This window comes from Thunnus thynnus, chromosome 3 (genome assembly GCF_963924715.1).
Source record: "Thunnus thynnus chromosome 3, fThuThy2.1, whole genome shotgun sequence".
Lineage (NCBI taxonomy): Eukaryota > Metazoa > Chordata > Actinopteri > Scombriformes > Scombridae > Thunnus > Thunnus thynnus.
Window position 1 is genome coordinate 18,178,606 of NC_089519.1, and position 16,757 is coordinate 18,195,362.

The 16,757-nt window shown below is 39.9% G+C and overlaps 1 protein-coding gene and 1 long non-coding RNA gene across 4 annotated transcripts in view; both read left to right on the forward strand.

Annotated features, from left to right (window-relative positions):
* LOC137179679 (ankyrin repeat and SOCS box protein 5-like) overlaps positions 1-16,296 on the forward strand; it is a 37,979-nt gene extending 21,683 nt beyond the window's left edge. For 2 of the 3 annotated variants that reach the window (XM_067584534.1, XM_067584536.1), the window contains 5 exons: positions 11,073-11,180; positions 11,320-11,473; positions 11,917-12,051; positions 15,398-15,589; positions 15,695-16,296. In XM_067584534.1, the coding sequence (XP_067440635.1) occupies positions 11,073-11,180; positions 11,320-11,473; positions 11,917-12,051; positions 15,398-15,589; positions 15,695-15,822 (717 nt within the window). In that variant the 3' untranslated portion in view covers positions 15,823-16,296. The remainder of the gene's footprint in view (positions 1-11,072; positions 11,181-11,319; positions 11,474-11,916; positions 12,052-15,397; positions 15,590-15,694) is intronic. The other variant, XM_067584537.1, reaches the window with a different exon arrangement.
* On the forward strand, positions 689-5,351 carry LOC137179680 (uncharacterized). Its single transcript, XR_010927856.1, has 2 exons — positions 689-2,983; positions 3,043-5,351. It is a non-coding gene; the product is annotated as an uncharacterized lncRNA (long non-coding RNA).
* Positions 16,297-16,757: the final 461 nt, after the last annotated feature.

A 16,757-nucleotide genomic window follows, 5' to 3' on the forward strand; every position in this document is an offset into this window, starting at 1 on the left:
CTGTCCAGGACGAAACAACCAAGATCCAGGAATACATCAGGAAGATGGCCCCCAAAGATGAACTGCTAAGTGAATACCTCAGGCAGCAGAAACCCGATGATGCAGAGGAGGAGGAGGAACCATCATGGATGGACAAGCCCCTACACGGCATGTACCACTTACAGATAGAAGAAGTGGCTGATATCAAGAAATCCTACCAGTGGCTGGAAAAGGCTGGACTGAAGGACAGCACAGAAGCACTAATTGTGGCAGCACAAGAACAGGCACTTAGTACAAGATCAATAGAGGCGGGGATCTACCACACCAGACAGGACCCCAGGTGCAGGCTGTGCAAAGGTGCTCCTGAGACAGTTCAGCACATAATAGCAGGGTGTGAGATGCAGGCAGGAACAGCTTACATGGAACGCCATAACCAAGTGGCTGGCATAGTGTACAGGAACATCTGCACTGAGTATGGGCTGGAAGTCCCAAGGTCACAATGGAAGACACCTCCTAAGGTGGTTGAGAATGACCAAGCTAAGATCCTTCCAGATCCAGACTGATAAGCTGGTGATGGCTAACCAACCGGACATTGTGCATATATATATATATATATATATATATATATATATATATATATATATATATATATATATATATATATATATATATATATATATATATATATATATATATATGTACATTTTTTATAAATGTATATGGTCTCTTGAAAATGCAGATCTTGTTCAACTATTCATAGAAAGGATTTCCCTCAGAGCATTATAGCAGCAATCCCCCTCCACTGATTTGACATAGAAGTTTGGACCGCGATCTCTGATGCTCCATGAACACACCAGTAATGGTAGTTATTAATAAGAAAAGTGTCAACATAGATCACCTTTGGGCACACATCACTGCTGGACCCCTCTCTCAGAGGTGTTTGACAGCTCCACTCACTACTTTGCTACTGGAAACCCTGCTATTTGTTTTCTCATGACAATGTATATGTAAGGATATGTGCAATATTTCATATAGTGTTATAAATTACCTCAAGTTTTCTGCATGATCTGAATTTCAAAATTAAGGTTAGGCTACAATTTATGTCACTGTTTTTTCAAGTTGAATTATCTAGTGCAGCAGGGAGGATTCAGCAAACCAGCTGTACTCGCAAAGCTGGTCTCGGGCACTGCTCACATGTTATTGGCCTCCTTTATACTCATACCCATCACAGCAAATTAGGATGCAAGTCAATCCCCAAAACAAAAAGTACAACCACATTACCTCAGACTTGGCATGTCCCCTCACGTGAATCAGGTAAAAACCAGCTACTCTCCTGAAGATTAATAAAATCAAACCACCCATGACACATGAAAACCAAAAGATATCAAATTTTGGCATTGGACCAGAGATTTACTGTCCGATCCCCTTTCCTCTGCCCTGTGACTCCTATGCAAATTTTTAAGCAACTTTAAGCAACTGCCAGGTGGTGAGACTTTTGGAAACAAACAAATGTGGAATATGGGCCCACTGAATTTGGTGACCTTCTACATGGATCTGTTCTCACCTACCAGACCCTGAGCACTGCTGTCCTCCCTGGCAATGTTCCCTATTCCACTGTACTACCCAAAGAGCTGTCTGATGTCTATGAAGGGCTCAAGCTTCCCCATGATGGAGCCCTGTGACTTGAGGAGGAAACGAGACACCAGAGCACCTGTAAAGTGTGGCATGAGGTACAATCTGAATGCATGACTGCATCAAATTTCAAACAGGCCTGCTCCAGGCACTCGGACTCGGCAGCAACATTGTATTCAGAACTCACAGGTCATCGGGTTTTCCCCTGCGGGTTTGTGCTGAATCCAAATGCCCCCCATCTAGGATGTACACCTGACAGGAGAGTCACAGACCTGAATGCAGACCCCTGCCATGGCCTTCTGGAAATTAAATGCCCCAACAATGACAGCTGTGCAGGGATGCTTTCCATCTTAAGAGAGTCCAGTTTGATGCTACCTTGTGGGAGGGCATGACAACTATACTTGATAAGTTCTTTTTGAGTATTTCCTCCCTACTCTTGGCCAGTAGGTGACAAAACTAACTCCATAAATATTTCTGTATTCTGCTGTCTATGTAGTAACCTTATTATTTTAAGGTAAGTATGCATTCACTTACCACACTCTTGTAATAGATCTCCTCACATAAATGTTTTGTTTTTTTGGGGGGGGGGGTTTGTCCATGGAAACAGCTGGGGGACACTTCCTGGAAGCAGGCATGTTTTACTGGCCTCTCTATGCCTCACAAAACACTCACTGCTTAAATGCTTGGAACACACTTTTGTGTTGAATATTATCTGTATGAACATTACACAGAAATATGTGTTCCAGTGAGCATAATATAACAACGTTACTGACTTGACCAGAACATTTGCGGTTGGGTAAAAGGCAGCAAAAAAGTTAACGTTACATTGCAAGCTTGATTGCATTGATTGCTGACAGTGGCTAATGGGTTATCAAATATGTTATTTTACCTTGATATATGGCCCGATGTCTCTCCAGATTTTCACTGTCCATTGGATCCTCTTCAGTTGCTGATCAACTGAGTAGTGGTGAATTGATAATAATTTGTTAGATTCCCTATGATATATGACTTGCGGCTGTTTTTATGCAGATTACAAAGTTGTGTTTGCTATAAAACCTGCTCAGACAACCCCACTACCTCTTATTGCACACGCAGACGCAGGGCAATTTTCGTGGCCTCAGTTGGCTGAGTTAACACCACAATGATATGAATAACAGCCTGTAATTTCCGGGCACCAAAGGAGTGCAGTTGCACCAATGTGGAAGGAGAGACACAGCTGAGGCTGTTTTTATGCAGATTACGCAGCACAGCACAATTTTGGTGCTCATTTTGGCACAAAGTTGTGTTTGCTATAAAACCTGCTCAGACAACCCCACTACCTCTTATTGCACACGCAGACGCAGGGCAATTTTCGTGGCCTCAGTTGGCAGAGGTGCACGCACACAGACATCTCAAAATCACAAAACACCTCTCATTTAAGTTAACTGAAAGGGGCACCCCTTTCCATTTGCTACATGTTTTTTCATCCACTGCAATTTGACATGGGGATTAAAACACAATTTTATTTTTACGGAATATTCTTATCAATAATATCATCCACAAGAACATAATCCAGTGACCCAGAGTTCAGAAATACAGTTCAGATTCCATTTCCCACAACTTGTAGAATGTTGGATCTTTTCCATGTTTATTTATCCTTTTATTTTACAGTCACTGCAATATTTTGGTTTTGGTAAAAAAAAAAAAAATCATAAATATAGTTTCAATGTTGTTCAAAGGAATAAAAAGTGCTGTTTTAGTTGAGGACTACGAGAGGATTTGATGTTAAGAGGGGAATATGCTAAGGAGACCAAGTTAGCTTCTTCTCTTTATACTAGCAGCTGAGTTATTAGCACTGCATATTAGAAATAATGAAAGTATAAAACCATTAAATGTTATGGGCTGTTTCTTGATAATTACACAATTTGCGGACGATACATCATTTTTTAAAGGATTCTGACAAAATACCTAATGCCTTAAAGGCTGTGTCTATTTTTTCAGATGCCTCAGGGTTGTATTTAAATATAAAAAAGTATGAGATCTTGGCCATTCACAATAACACACGAACTTTAATTCATAATATTCCAGTCAAAAATGAGGTTAAATATTTGGGAATAACTATCAGTAAAAATCTTATTGACAGGGAAAGCTCTAATATCCAAGCTGTTTTGCAAAAAAATAAAAATTTAATAGCTGGCTCTCACAAACCGGGCCGCATGGTCATGACAAAGAAGGGAGATGCACACAACAAAACCAATTAATAACCAATTTATTTAAAAAAAGGAAGTAACCTAAGAGAAAAACCTAACCTAATGCATGTGTAGTCAGTGAGATCAGTAGTGTAGGTGAGTGCACAAGTGGAACAGTGTATGGATGTAGTGTTGTATGGTGCAAAAAAAAGCAAGTCAAATGTCAACCCAAAAGCCAAAAGGTGTCCCAGGGAGGAGAGCACAAAGCAACTGCACTCCGAAAGGGTTTTTGAAGGGGCACTGGCACACAGAGCCCCAGGTGTTGCCAGTGTTGCTGATGATGCTGCCACACCCACCTCCAGTACTTGCAGAAACAACAGATAGCAGCCACACAAAATCAAGCCACAGGCAGACTGGGCAGAGAGGGTTGTAACACTGGCTACAAAGGAATATTTTAATTTTTGGTATAATCTTGTTAACAAATATGGAAGGGATTTCAAGATTAATTTACCCAGCGTGGAAGAAGATTATAATATTTTGAATCATACTGATGATTTTAAAATAAAATTTAATTTGGATTGCTTGTATAAACAATATTCTTTAGTAGTCAAAGGTATTTCTGTGGCTTTGACGAATCTGATTAAAGGAATATTACAATATTCATCTGTAATACCTACATCTGCTACTCTGTTTATTCTAAATTACAATTCTTAGATATTAAATATAATAACAAAAGTTTGAGATCATTAATTACAAAAGAATGTTTTCCTCTTCCTGTTAAATGAAAAGTGCTATCTCAAATATTTTCCAGAACAGGCACAATCAAAGTTAGAACTAGATATTTGTCATTTCCTTTTTTACCCAAAATGAAGGGAGTTCATTTCAAAACAATGAACAATATTTATCCATGTAGAGAATTCTTAAGGATAAGGTTTAATTTGGATAAAAACTGTTAAAGAAAACTGAATAACAGGTTATCATTTGATATATTTCTTCAATATATCATACATGTTTCAGACAGTGTTTAAGTTCAGTTTAGTGTTAGTTTGTGTTTCACACATGTTCTAAATTCTTCTGTGCTATGTCTATTCTAAACTTAGTTCTTTGCTGTGTAAGATGAGGCAGTTGTGTGTCTAACAGTTAAGTTTATTCTATTATACCCTTACCTGAGCCAGTGATAAGATAAACTGTAGTTATGTAGATGTTTATGTGTAAAACTGATAAGCTTTAGAGGATAGTGTGGTTTGTCCTTAATTTAATATGGTAGTAATGTTATTTTGTGATGTTACTTGATGCATGCTTATGTACTGTCATATATGGTCGTGAAGAAAGACTGTTCCTAGGTTAGCTGAACTTTTGACTTATGTTTCTATCTGAGGGTTGGTTGCTGACCTGTAAGGTTAGTAAACAGATGTCTCAAATTCTGTACGAGCAGTATTTAAGGGACTGGTTAAGTGCCAACCTTTCAGACAAAGAAAAGATAGCTAGGTGGTATGTATCTTTGTCTCCAGAACTATGATGCATTATACTTCTGATTGTATTATTTGATTACATTATTTCATAACCTGACAATGCTCTCTTTGTGTGTTTATTGAGTGATCAGCAATTTCCTATTACAAAACACATGTACATTTTGTCAAGAAGATATTGAATCTCAGGAACACCTTTTCTACACCTACTATTGTCAAGACTTTTTGAAAAAGAATACATGAATGGTTACTTAAGTTTGGTGTTCTTATGCAAAACAAAGATGTTGAATTTATGTGTAATAATATCTTGATTATGGGTACATTTTATATACACAAATGTAGATTTTTTTAAAAATTGCTCCAAGGTTTGTATTGCATTTAGAAATGCCTCCACAGGGAAGGGAAGCACCGGAGGGAAGCACAACCAATTAGCTTCTGCTAGCCTCCCAGCTAACCCCGGGCTCTCCGTGTGGATCCAACTGGACTACCGAGCCCCAGTTTGTTATCCAGGTTAAAGTGGGAAGCAGCAGCAGGTCTGTCAGACAGCTGAGTGAAATGGAGCCTGCAGAGGAAGCACTGGGAAAATATCAAACATTGGCAAAAAAATCCAATATCGTACATCCCTATATCAATGTAATCTTGAATTATGGTTCTTTACCTGTAATTTTAAGGGTAGAACTTTAGATTACTATCTGTAAATCCACAGGCATTTCATTGTTTTATGAGAAAAGGGAAAAATTTCCTGAAAAATTACATTTGTTTACAGTGTACACACACAGTACTTGCAAGTAGGATGACTTCACTCTTGGTTTGGCTCTGCACAGAGAGATTTGTTGACAATAAGAAAAATATAGAAAATTGCCAGAAACATCCTAAACATCCATGTTGTTGTAGTTTAAACTGTAAAAGCTTTGAAGGTGACACTGAGCAGTGATTTAGATTCGTCATACCTTTATAATTTGCATTTTATAAGTAAAATCTACCTTTTTATTTGTTCTGTTCATTTGAAGTTTTCAGTGTTTCATAGTCTTTGCTCTGAATGGATGATGGGCAGGAAAGTGGAGCTGGCACAGTTCACAAAGTGTGGATTTGAAAGAGTGCACACACAGAAATAGACCTTCAAGAAGGTGTGTGTTATATTCTGTTCATGGCGATCATTGACTCAGCAGCCTTTGATTTTTTCTCATGTTGAGTAATTTCTGTGCAGAGCGAGATCAGACTTATTATTGATTCATTACAATGTTGTCTTCACAGTGGAAACAGTAAAACAGTAAAGCAGGAAATGTTGGATTTGCGTCGGCGGCAACCTAACATGACTGATATGGCTGCCCCTTGGCAGGCTTCTGGAAAGCTGGCCAATTAGAAACAGAGTGGGCTCATCGGACTAAGACTGCCTGTTAAGAGACAGAGGCTGAACTGAGGAGCTGCATAAAGGGCCAGTATAAGATAAATAAGGAATTTTTGAACTATGAATCATGCAAAGCCACTCTAGTCGAGTCCCAGCATAAAAATATAGTGCTGGAAATGAGCATAATAGGTCCCCTGTAGACTGAATTATTGCTTTAGACTTTGTAGACACTGAATTATTTCAACTATATAGATGCAATATTGTTAGTTACCCAGCAGATGACACCATTTCATTTGTACTAATGGGTTTCCCCAGGAACTTTTGGTAAACATTGTGCCTGTGTGTTTCAAGCCAGACAATAATCAATGGCGAATTTAGATCCTGTGTTTATGGCTAAACATTTGCGATGTACAGTATTAGATTTAAACTTTCTTCTGGTGGACCTGTGCAATGTCCCACAATCGCTGCTTGTACTGTTACTGTTGTTGTTGTCACAGTCGGGTGTTCACACCCCAGAGCTTCAGCGTCTGAGGGAGCTCTATGGACTGGTAGAGCTTTGGTGGCTGGGTTTCCACTCTCTCTCTCAGTCAGCTGTCCTTGCATCAGAGGACTTACCCCAGAGCCACCCAATGTCCTCAGATCTACGGCAGCTGAGCAAGTTGTAGGAACCGGCAGGGGTTTGGCAACTAGTTGATTTACAGGAGCCAAATTCATCTGGCTTCCATCTGGGCTAAACACATCAGACCTCTCTAGTGCTGGGACGCTTTGAGCTGGGTGTATTAGGGTAAAGTCTGTGATAAAAGTTGCAATCTAATCCAAGTTTTCCAATGAAACTAGGAGAAACGACAGAGAGAAGATGTTTAGTGTGTTTGGTAAGCAAAAATATAATGTTAAAGATATCACAAAAATGCTCAGAGTGCAAATAAAAACTAATTTATCAGGAAATTCTTCTGCAGTAGGATTCCCTGTGTCAGTCGAAACAGTAGCATCTGTAAAAAGCATCTCTTTAGAACAAATGAAGGATGAAAATCAGATGAAAAATCAAAATATCACACTGTGCAAACAGAAATTAAAATAACATTACCATTTACCATGGCAGTGGTGCTCAAGGAGTCTAGTGTTTGACTACAATTCTTTAAAGACAGAGATATATAGATAGTTGCGAAAGAAGACCCCACATCAGTACCATCAATAATATGGATGCAAAATAGACCATGGACCCCTATTTAGTAAATGGACTGCATTTATATAGTGCCTTTCTAATCTTATCAACCACTCAAAGCGCTTTCCAGTAAATGTCAACATTCACCTAGTCACACACATATTCATACACTGATGGCAGAGACTGCCATGGAAGGTGCCAACCTGCTCATCAGGAGCGATACAGCGCTTCCAAAGCGCCCCACAGTGTTTCTTTGCTCACCCTCCTACCTCCTGAGCTACAGCTGCCCTTTTCTTTCAAACTTTATACGAAAGTGTTCAAGTTTACTTTGGTGAGCCTATTTTTGGAGTGAATTACATATATACAAGAAAACATTTAGATTACATAAAAAAACAACATATGTATAAAATGCAGTCTTAGTAATATCTCATTTGAGGCAAATATTGTTCAAGCATAAACTTCTGATCCCTCCTGTAAGCTTTCTTTACGTTGAACAACTGCAGCACAGTACTTCATTGTATCCAACAGTGGAGCAGGAGGGTGGCCTCTTAGGCCCCAGCCCTGAACGTTGTCTCAAAAGCCCTGAATCTTCTAGGTTTTTAAAATAACTTCAACTCTGTGTCAATTCCCATCAGTCTCTCAGACTGCACCGGCAGGTCAATGGAGCAAAAGCTCTATTACTGGGAAAATATCGCCATCTGTAGGTCTGCCCTTGTACAGTCATGGGGAGTTGTTCTGTGTGTTGTGTTCCATTCAGTCATGTCATCTGTGTGGGCAAGCTTGCTAGCTAGGTAGCTAACTAGCTTATGGACAAGCCAGGAGGGAAAATGTGTCAGAGAGCGAAGAGGGAAGGAAAGGAGAACACCTGTGGAGCAGTAGAGGAAACAGGACAAGAGGAGGAGAGATGATGAGGGGAGTGAGAAAGGAGTGAAAAGTTAAGAGAAGGAGAGAGGAGAAAAATGTGTGACGAGGAGCCAGGAGGAGAGGAGTGGAAAATTGGTGAGAATAGGATGGAAGTGGAAGTCTGGATTTGAGGAGTGAGGAAGAGAGAAGAAAGGGAGGATTGAAAGAGACAGTGAAAAAAAGAATGAAGGAGAAAATAGGAAATGTGAAAAATTGTATAGAAAGCAGATGAAGAGGAAGAGGAACAAGAGATGAAAATGTGTTGAGAAGTACAGAGGAGTAAAGGAGAGCAAAGGTGCCAGGAGTAGATGTAAGAGAATAAGATATGCATCTAATCTTTTTTGCATCTTAAGTTTATGACCAGAAATCTTCACACTTTTTTTGTTTTATATTTTCTTCTTTCAGTGAAGGACATTAAATGAGTGCAGTTGAGAGAATGATAGAAGTTAAAAAGAAAAGAGGAGGAAAGAACAGAGTGATCAGGAGTAGATAAAGTACCATAAGATAATTTATGCTCATGTTGTTTATCCTACTATGCTATTGCCTAAAGAAATCTTATATAATTTGAGTAAATGTTCTTCTGTCGGCCTAATATTCAAATCAGCGTATTGAAGACCACATTTACTTGGCATTGTCGGGGATCCTTGATTTGCGTTTAGAGCAGCCTAGATTATTATGGCATGGATTCAAATGAAGCAAACATTCATTCTGTGAACTCTTCTCCAGTACAGTATAACAAAATAGGTTTCATGATTAGTAATGCTGTTTACGCCAAATTCCTACCCTACCTATGTTATGTAACTTAAAGAATACTAACATCAGACAATTTATGCTTCTTTTTAGGTAGCAGGAGTGAAAATCAGTCATCCTCATCATGTTTTTCCCAAATGATGTACAGATTTTTGGGCATTCTATTATTTCAAATGGCTTGAAAAGTAGAGCCTATATGTACGTGTGTACAGCACCATACATACAGAGAAATAAAGACAGAGAGAGCATGTCACTGTTTGTGTGTGTGCACATGCATGCGTGTGTGTGCATATAGAGTTATAATCAGTGCCTTCAGTTGGGACCTTCTTTGTGTCATACAGCGGATACAGTGTTACCTTAACAAAGGACTTGAACATATGAAGTCAAGAGTGGGAACACTAACTCCCAGCTTTCCCACAAATTACCCCTATGGTTATTATGAACCTTTCACTTTGTGTATTTTCCCGGCATATACTCAGCATTCCTTAAGAAATATTCATTGAAGTACCTTTATATTTCAAATGGACATTCATCTCACCCCATACCATCTTATTGATCCATTGTTTTAACACCACCCTTTCCTCTCTCATGTGATTGGTTATTATTGAAGCCCGCCCCAACTTCACCTGCGCATAATGCATTCCTCCTACTAATAATGTATGCAGTCTCTCCTCCACGTTGCGCCTGGCTGAGCCCAAAGTGTGCCAGTGCTGATGATTTGGGAAAATTGCAAATATATGTTGGTCACACCCACATGTGCCATGGGCCAGGAATTAAGATTTGGATCTGTGCCTGCGCCCTATTTCAGGAAAATAGGGCCCTCTGTGTAACTTCATGTACACAAGTTCTATATAATCACGGATATACTGTTGGTAAACCTTGGTATTCATTCTTCTTTCTCTAAGTTTGCTGTGCATTTTAAAGCTAAACATCCCTCAACAAGAGATAAAAAGAAGTATCTAATGGTTTCTGTCCCTGGTTATTTAATCCATCTTCCATAACTGTGGTATTGTTCACATGGTTTCACATTTGCACGTGAAGCGTGCATGTGAAGCTTGAACCAGCAAGCACCAGAAGATGTGACCAATGCATAGCTTTGTACCAAATGCCATTTAAAATGCAATTCTTGGTAATATTTCTTTCTTCATCACTAAGAGATGAGTATGACTCAAATTCAAATCTGTTTCAATTGAATGTCTTATACAGCACTGATAAAAAGTACAACAGGTGTGTGTCACTTCTCTGTTATATACTGTGAGTGAGAAAAGACCAATTTATACTGCTCTTGACAATGTGTTAACATTCAAACAGTGTCACTGAGTTACAAAATGGGAACTATTCAGGTTGTATATGGGGCCACATTTTGCATGAATATGTCTTTTTCCTGTTTCACACAAATGAGTTATCAAATCTAAATGATCAGTGTAAAAACTTATTGATGCGCATTAAACCAGTATTGCATGAACTTTGGCGAGATGTTCTTCTCATGCAAGACCAGAATTCATGCCATGAAGACAGAAATCTGGGAGATGTGCCAATATTCCAATATACAAATACTACAATAATTTCCTCAAAATTAATTCAAATCAGAAACTGATTAAAACAAGCCAATATGCCTTTTCAGGATATACAGTAATAATGCTGTGTGCTTTTATTTTCAGGGATACCATGCCAACATTGTCACTATCGATCATGTGACCCCTCTACATGAAGCCTGCCTGTCAGGACATGTTGCATGTGTCAGAGCATTAATACACGCTGGAGCTAATGTAAATATCCGTCTTCTTCTCACTTACTTCTGAGTGTCACTTGTATTTATGCACCATATGTATGTACCTACTGTATATCTACATATATCTAGATATGGTTACTGTTTTGTGTTGCTCTCATCTGTCTGTGTGTTTGCAGGTGAATGCTGCTACCATCGATGGTGTAACTCCTCTGTACAACTGTTGTGCCTCTGGGAGTGTTGGTTGTATGGAACTTTTGCTGCAGAATGGAGCACACACACACACACCACACACACACTTCCCCTCAGCTCTGCACGAAGCCTGCAAGAGAGGTAAATACAAGCCACAGGAATTTTGTATACAGCATATAACTGAACTGAACCAGTGGTTATGTGTAGTTATATTTGGATCTCAAACAACCACCACACCAGATTTTGGTTAATTTGTATGAACAATTTGAGCCACTTCTGCATGGTGGCATTATAAAAAATAAAATTCAGTCAGGGCAGCGACATCATTTGGAGGTCAAGTTGTTGTAGTGGTTAACTACAAAATAGAAGTCATATCCTGGTGAAAACATGATATAAGAAAGCACAAAGGTACTGCTCAGTAGGCTGTAAAATTAAAAGCAGAAAGAAGAGTATAAGATAAAGTTTCATTATTGTGTATATATTTGTGTATGTTTGTGTGTGTGTGTGTGTGTGTGTGTGTGTGTGTGTGTGTGTCTGTGTCTGTGTGTGTGTGCGTGCACACGTGTGTGTGTGCGCGTGCATAGGTAACAGTCAGTGTGTAGAGTCTCTGCTGTCTCATGGAGCAGACCCTGACTATGAAGTATCCCATTTGGGCTCCCCCCTCTACGTGAGCTGTCTACACCAGCACACAGCCTGCTCAAAGATTCTGCTACACAGAGGTGTGTCTGCTGGATTCTACTGCACACATGAACACACACTCACTGTTCCTAAGTAAAATGTTGATAACAAAAAATATTGCATAGCATCTTCCTGAATATTGCAAAAACTGATTATCAGCTGAACAGTGAGGTAGTGTGGTGATGTGCACCAGTGTAACCACACCACTAATAATATGTATACATACAATTTGTTATTATACTCTCTTTCCATATCTCTTCTCTTCTCTTCTCTTTTACTTCTGATTAGGGTGGTCTAATCAGAGCTCAAATCTCCACCATTAAAGGCATAGATGCTCCAACATCCCTCTTCTTTAAGCAGAAAAGTCAAAGAGCATAAGTTACTGATACTCTCAAGCTTCCAAATGCAGCCATTACAACCAATCCATCAGAGATGAGAAGACTGGCTGTAGACTATTACAGTGGCCTGTTCAGAGCTGAGAACTGTGACTCTGGCTATGTGAATGTGATCCTGGAGTTACTGTCTCGGCTGAGTGAAGCATAGACAGCTGCTCTTGAGTCTATCATCTCCTTTGATGAGATGTCTGGGGTGGTCCAGCAACTAAACTGTGGCCATTCCTCTGGAGTTGATAGACTTCCTTCAGAGTTCAACAAGTGTTTCTGGACTCTGCTGGGAAATTACCTGATTCAAGTATTCACTGTTTAAACTCTTGAATGCTACCACTGAGTGGCAGTGGCATATCCAGGACATTTTGACTGGAGTGGCCAAGATGGTACACAGAGCTAGTGTGGGGTGGCCATGGCATAGTGAACCTTAATGAATGGCAGGTGATCAAAAGTGTAAATACAGATGTTCAATGCACCGTATTGTTTCAACCTCAACACAGATCAATCATAATTGAATTCGAAAACTCATGTTAGCATCCATTGTAATGTTTGAACTCTGGGCCATGTTGTTGTTTTTACATTTTATAATACAGCATTAAACTAAAGGTGCGATGCTGACCACCTACAACAACTAAAGATGATATTACAACTTAGAAGATCAGCACTAACATGCAGCTATCATTCTATTCAGTTTTCTATTCCCTGTACATTGCATAATTTCGTTAAGGATAGGTTACACATTTTCTAAGAGCCGTTTCCCTGTAGTGGAGTTAATATGTTATATGTTACAGTTTCAGAATGAAGCTCTGGGTCCAAACTGGTGCAACACATTTATTCACAGGGGTTACCTGTGCAAAACATATTTAAAACAGTTGTCAGCAATGTTATTCATATCATTGTGGCATTTACTCAGCTTGCATCAGCTCTACTATCTCTCAACTGTGAACTTCACTGTAATAACTTTAGCTTAGTCCTGCTTTCAAGTTCTCAATGGATATAATACACAATGCTACAAATACCTACATGTGTAAATTGTACCATAACATTTTCTATCAATACAGAAACAATATTGAGCATACACAATCATAAACATATTTTCTCACTCATATAATCTCACTCTTATTCACTCTGAACACAAATAACATTACCTACATGACACAGTAAAATGCTATTAAACAAAACTGGACAAACTACTGTGGTGGATGTACATAAACTAAACATTTCACGGGCTTTGTTGTATCAAAATGGCCTTTAATGTTGTCTATTAACAAATTAGACTGTGAATTACATATGCTAATTGCTAGTGCGATTCACTAATGCTTCCAGAACATACACACATCCTGGCCCCACATGTATATTCAAATTAACATTGTATGCAACCCCAAACCAATGTCCATAACACTTACAGGAGTTTACTCTATTTTGTGGCCATAACAGTCCCATTATACTTTTCTTACCTGTGCAAAACATATGTAAAACAGTCAGCACGTTACTCATATATCATCGTGGCATTAGCTCAGCTTGCAGTCACTTTGACTGGAGTCCGTAGTCCTGACGGCCAGCACGTACTTTCGATTTCGAGTTCTGTTTTTTTTCTGACTCATGGTCAACAGTACGCTGACTAGAGATCATCTCTCACAGCCTCAGTCTTACCATTACTTTAGTAGTTGGAAATGGCAAACTGGCCCTATATCAGCTCATCAGCTGTCATCATTGATTGACTTGCATTGAACCCACTTTATTGTGTTGATGAACAACCTATCAGATCTGGGATGGTCACAGGGGTGGCCAGTGAGATTTCAGGGGTGGCCATGGCCACCTCAGGCCACCCCCTAAAATCACCATTGCTGAGTGGCACATGGGCTGCTTCACCTGCAGTCTGGAGGCAAAGTGAAATGCATCACAGCATGTCACCTCCAGACTTCACAGCATCCGCTGTATCATAAGCAGCAGCTCTGGACTGAGACAGCATCTCTGCTCCTTCACAGAGTGAAGAACCTGGGCTACAACAAACACCTGTTCCTTCTGGAGTTTGGTGGTGTGGAAATGTCTCAGACCAGTCCTTTATACCAGTCTGTCCTTCCTGCATGGAGCACTGTTTTTAATGGTAGGAGAGACTGTTCTCAGCTGCATGGTAATGTCAGGGAGGAACCACTCCTCTGTAACCCTGTCATACAGTGCAGAATACTCAACTCTGTCAGTGTGCAGAGAATCGAAGCTGGACTGACAAAGCTGGCAGGTCTGAGATCAAGGGTACAGTGGAAAACTGCTGTCAAGTTCAGCAGGGAGACTGGTTATCAAGACTAGTTTTTGTGCTTTCTGGACAAACTGTAGGAGAAGGTTGTGGGTGCTCTTCCTGGTGTTTTCAGGGAGGCGTTTCGTACAGAGTCTTTGGACGATCAGCTGGTCGCAACGGCAGACTTTGCATCGTTGTCCATTGCGGGAGGAAGACATCAGAGCTCTTCTATCATTTCAAACACCACAGCTCCCAGACTTCTCTCAAGTGTCAAAGAAAGCTTTTTATGTGGTGACTGTAAAGGTTGTCAACAGGGGGTCGCTGGCTGGCATAGAGAAACGCAGTGCGGATCTCCAGTGGACAGTGGTGCATGGGTCTGTGGCTACCAACAGACATGTGGCACACAGAGCAGAAAGTCATTGTGTGTTTTGTCAAGCTTAGGAAACTCTACATCTGTGACTCAGCTGTCCCAGGCTGACTCCTCTCTTCTCTCTGCTGTAGCAGTGACTCACTGTTATGACAAGTGTTAGAGGAGAGGGTTTTCATTTTTGGTCCCAGATATAGTGTTGCACGGACGTGTCTCTCCGGTTAATTATTTAATAGGTCAGGCCAAAATGAGCATCTGGCTCACTAGGAGGAACAAAACAAAAGGAACTGGGTCTTCACATGTTGAACTTATGTTCAGGGGGCTTGTTACTGCACATCTAAAGTAAAGTTTGCATATTACAAAATGGTGTCAAACCTGTTCTCTTCTCTCTTCTCTAGGAGCCAGTGTTAATGTAGGCAGAGGAGGTGACAGCCCACTCCATGCAGCTGTCAGACAGGACAGTGCTGATCAGGTGTCAGTGTTACTGGACAACGGCGCTGATGTTAACCTCAGAGACAGCAATAACCAGCGACCTGTGGACCTAGCGCCTCCTGGTGGAAAAACACAACAGCTGCTAATGTTATTTGAAGGTACTGCACTACCTTCTACTTCAGTGATTCTAGTGATGCTTAGAGCACTTATAATGCATGCTGAGCTGCATAACAGTATGCGGAAATCACTCTGTCTCTCTCTAGTTTCTCCGAGGAGTCTCTCCCAGTTGTGTCGTCTACAGATTAGGAATCTGCTTGGCCGATCCAGACTGAAGCTTCTCCCCCTCCTCCCTCTCCCTTCCCTGCTAACTTACTACCTGGAGCACACATAGAATAATGGGCGCACCTGCTGCATGACAATGAGAAGCAACTGAAACTCAGATGCCATGTCTTGAACTTTTAAATATGGGATGTGCTAAGCCCTTTATTAACCACATTTCATGTTAACATATCATCACCATGGTTTAAACTGTATGGGTAAGTTTGATTATTACAACATTATTACATCAAACAATACTGAACATTTACTTTGCTGTATAGTACTCTGGTACATTGCCTTTGTGTTACAAAATTGCCACAATCTCATTTTAAATGTTTATTCTATAGGACTTCATACTTTCCCTTATCAGATGATTGTCTGACTGATAGTGACAGCTAATCTAAACTGTGAGCTCATTCTGGCTCTATGTGTTGGTAAAGCACAATATGTCATTTTGTGAATATTGAAAATTATTTTACATTGGAACAAAATGTCCCTCACGTATCTGTATGTATATATAAATACCAATAAATGATCTGTGACATGACCTCAGTGACCTGTCCAGCAAGCAGCCAGTCTCACAGCAGTGAGCATGGATGAGGGTTACACTTATGTTTTGCTAGTAGCCTGTTTATTTGAATGCACCTCAGTCTCTATCATTACACTGTTTGTGTATTGTGTCAACATTTTCAAAAGCTAATTTATCAAGAGATTCATTATGTGAATGATCAATTGTGGTTGAGTGCAGGATTAAAAACACATTTAATGAGTAGTTTTGGAAGACTCTCATAAGGTATAAGAAGTAGTCTACAAATTGTTCTGCTGTGATGTTTGACGTGTTGTTAAGTGGTGGTTTTCCTTAAGCCTTTTGTCTAATGGCAACGTGTTAAATTACGTCTGAGGCCTACTGTTAGGTCTGAGATGTTCTAAAATTACCTGAATATACCTAATATCCAAATGCCCCTCATGCAATATTCTGTGTCGAAATTAGCATCGGAGTTGACATAG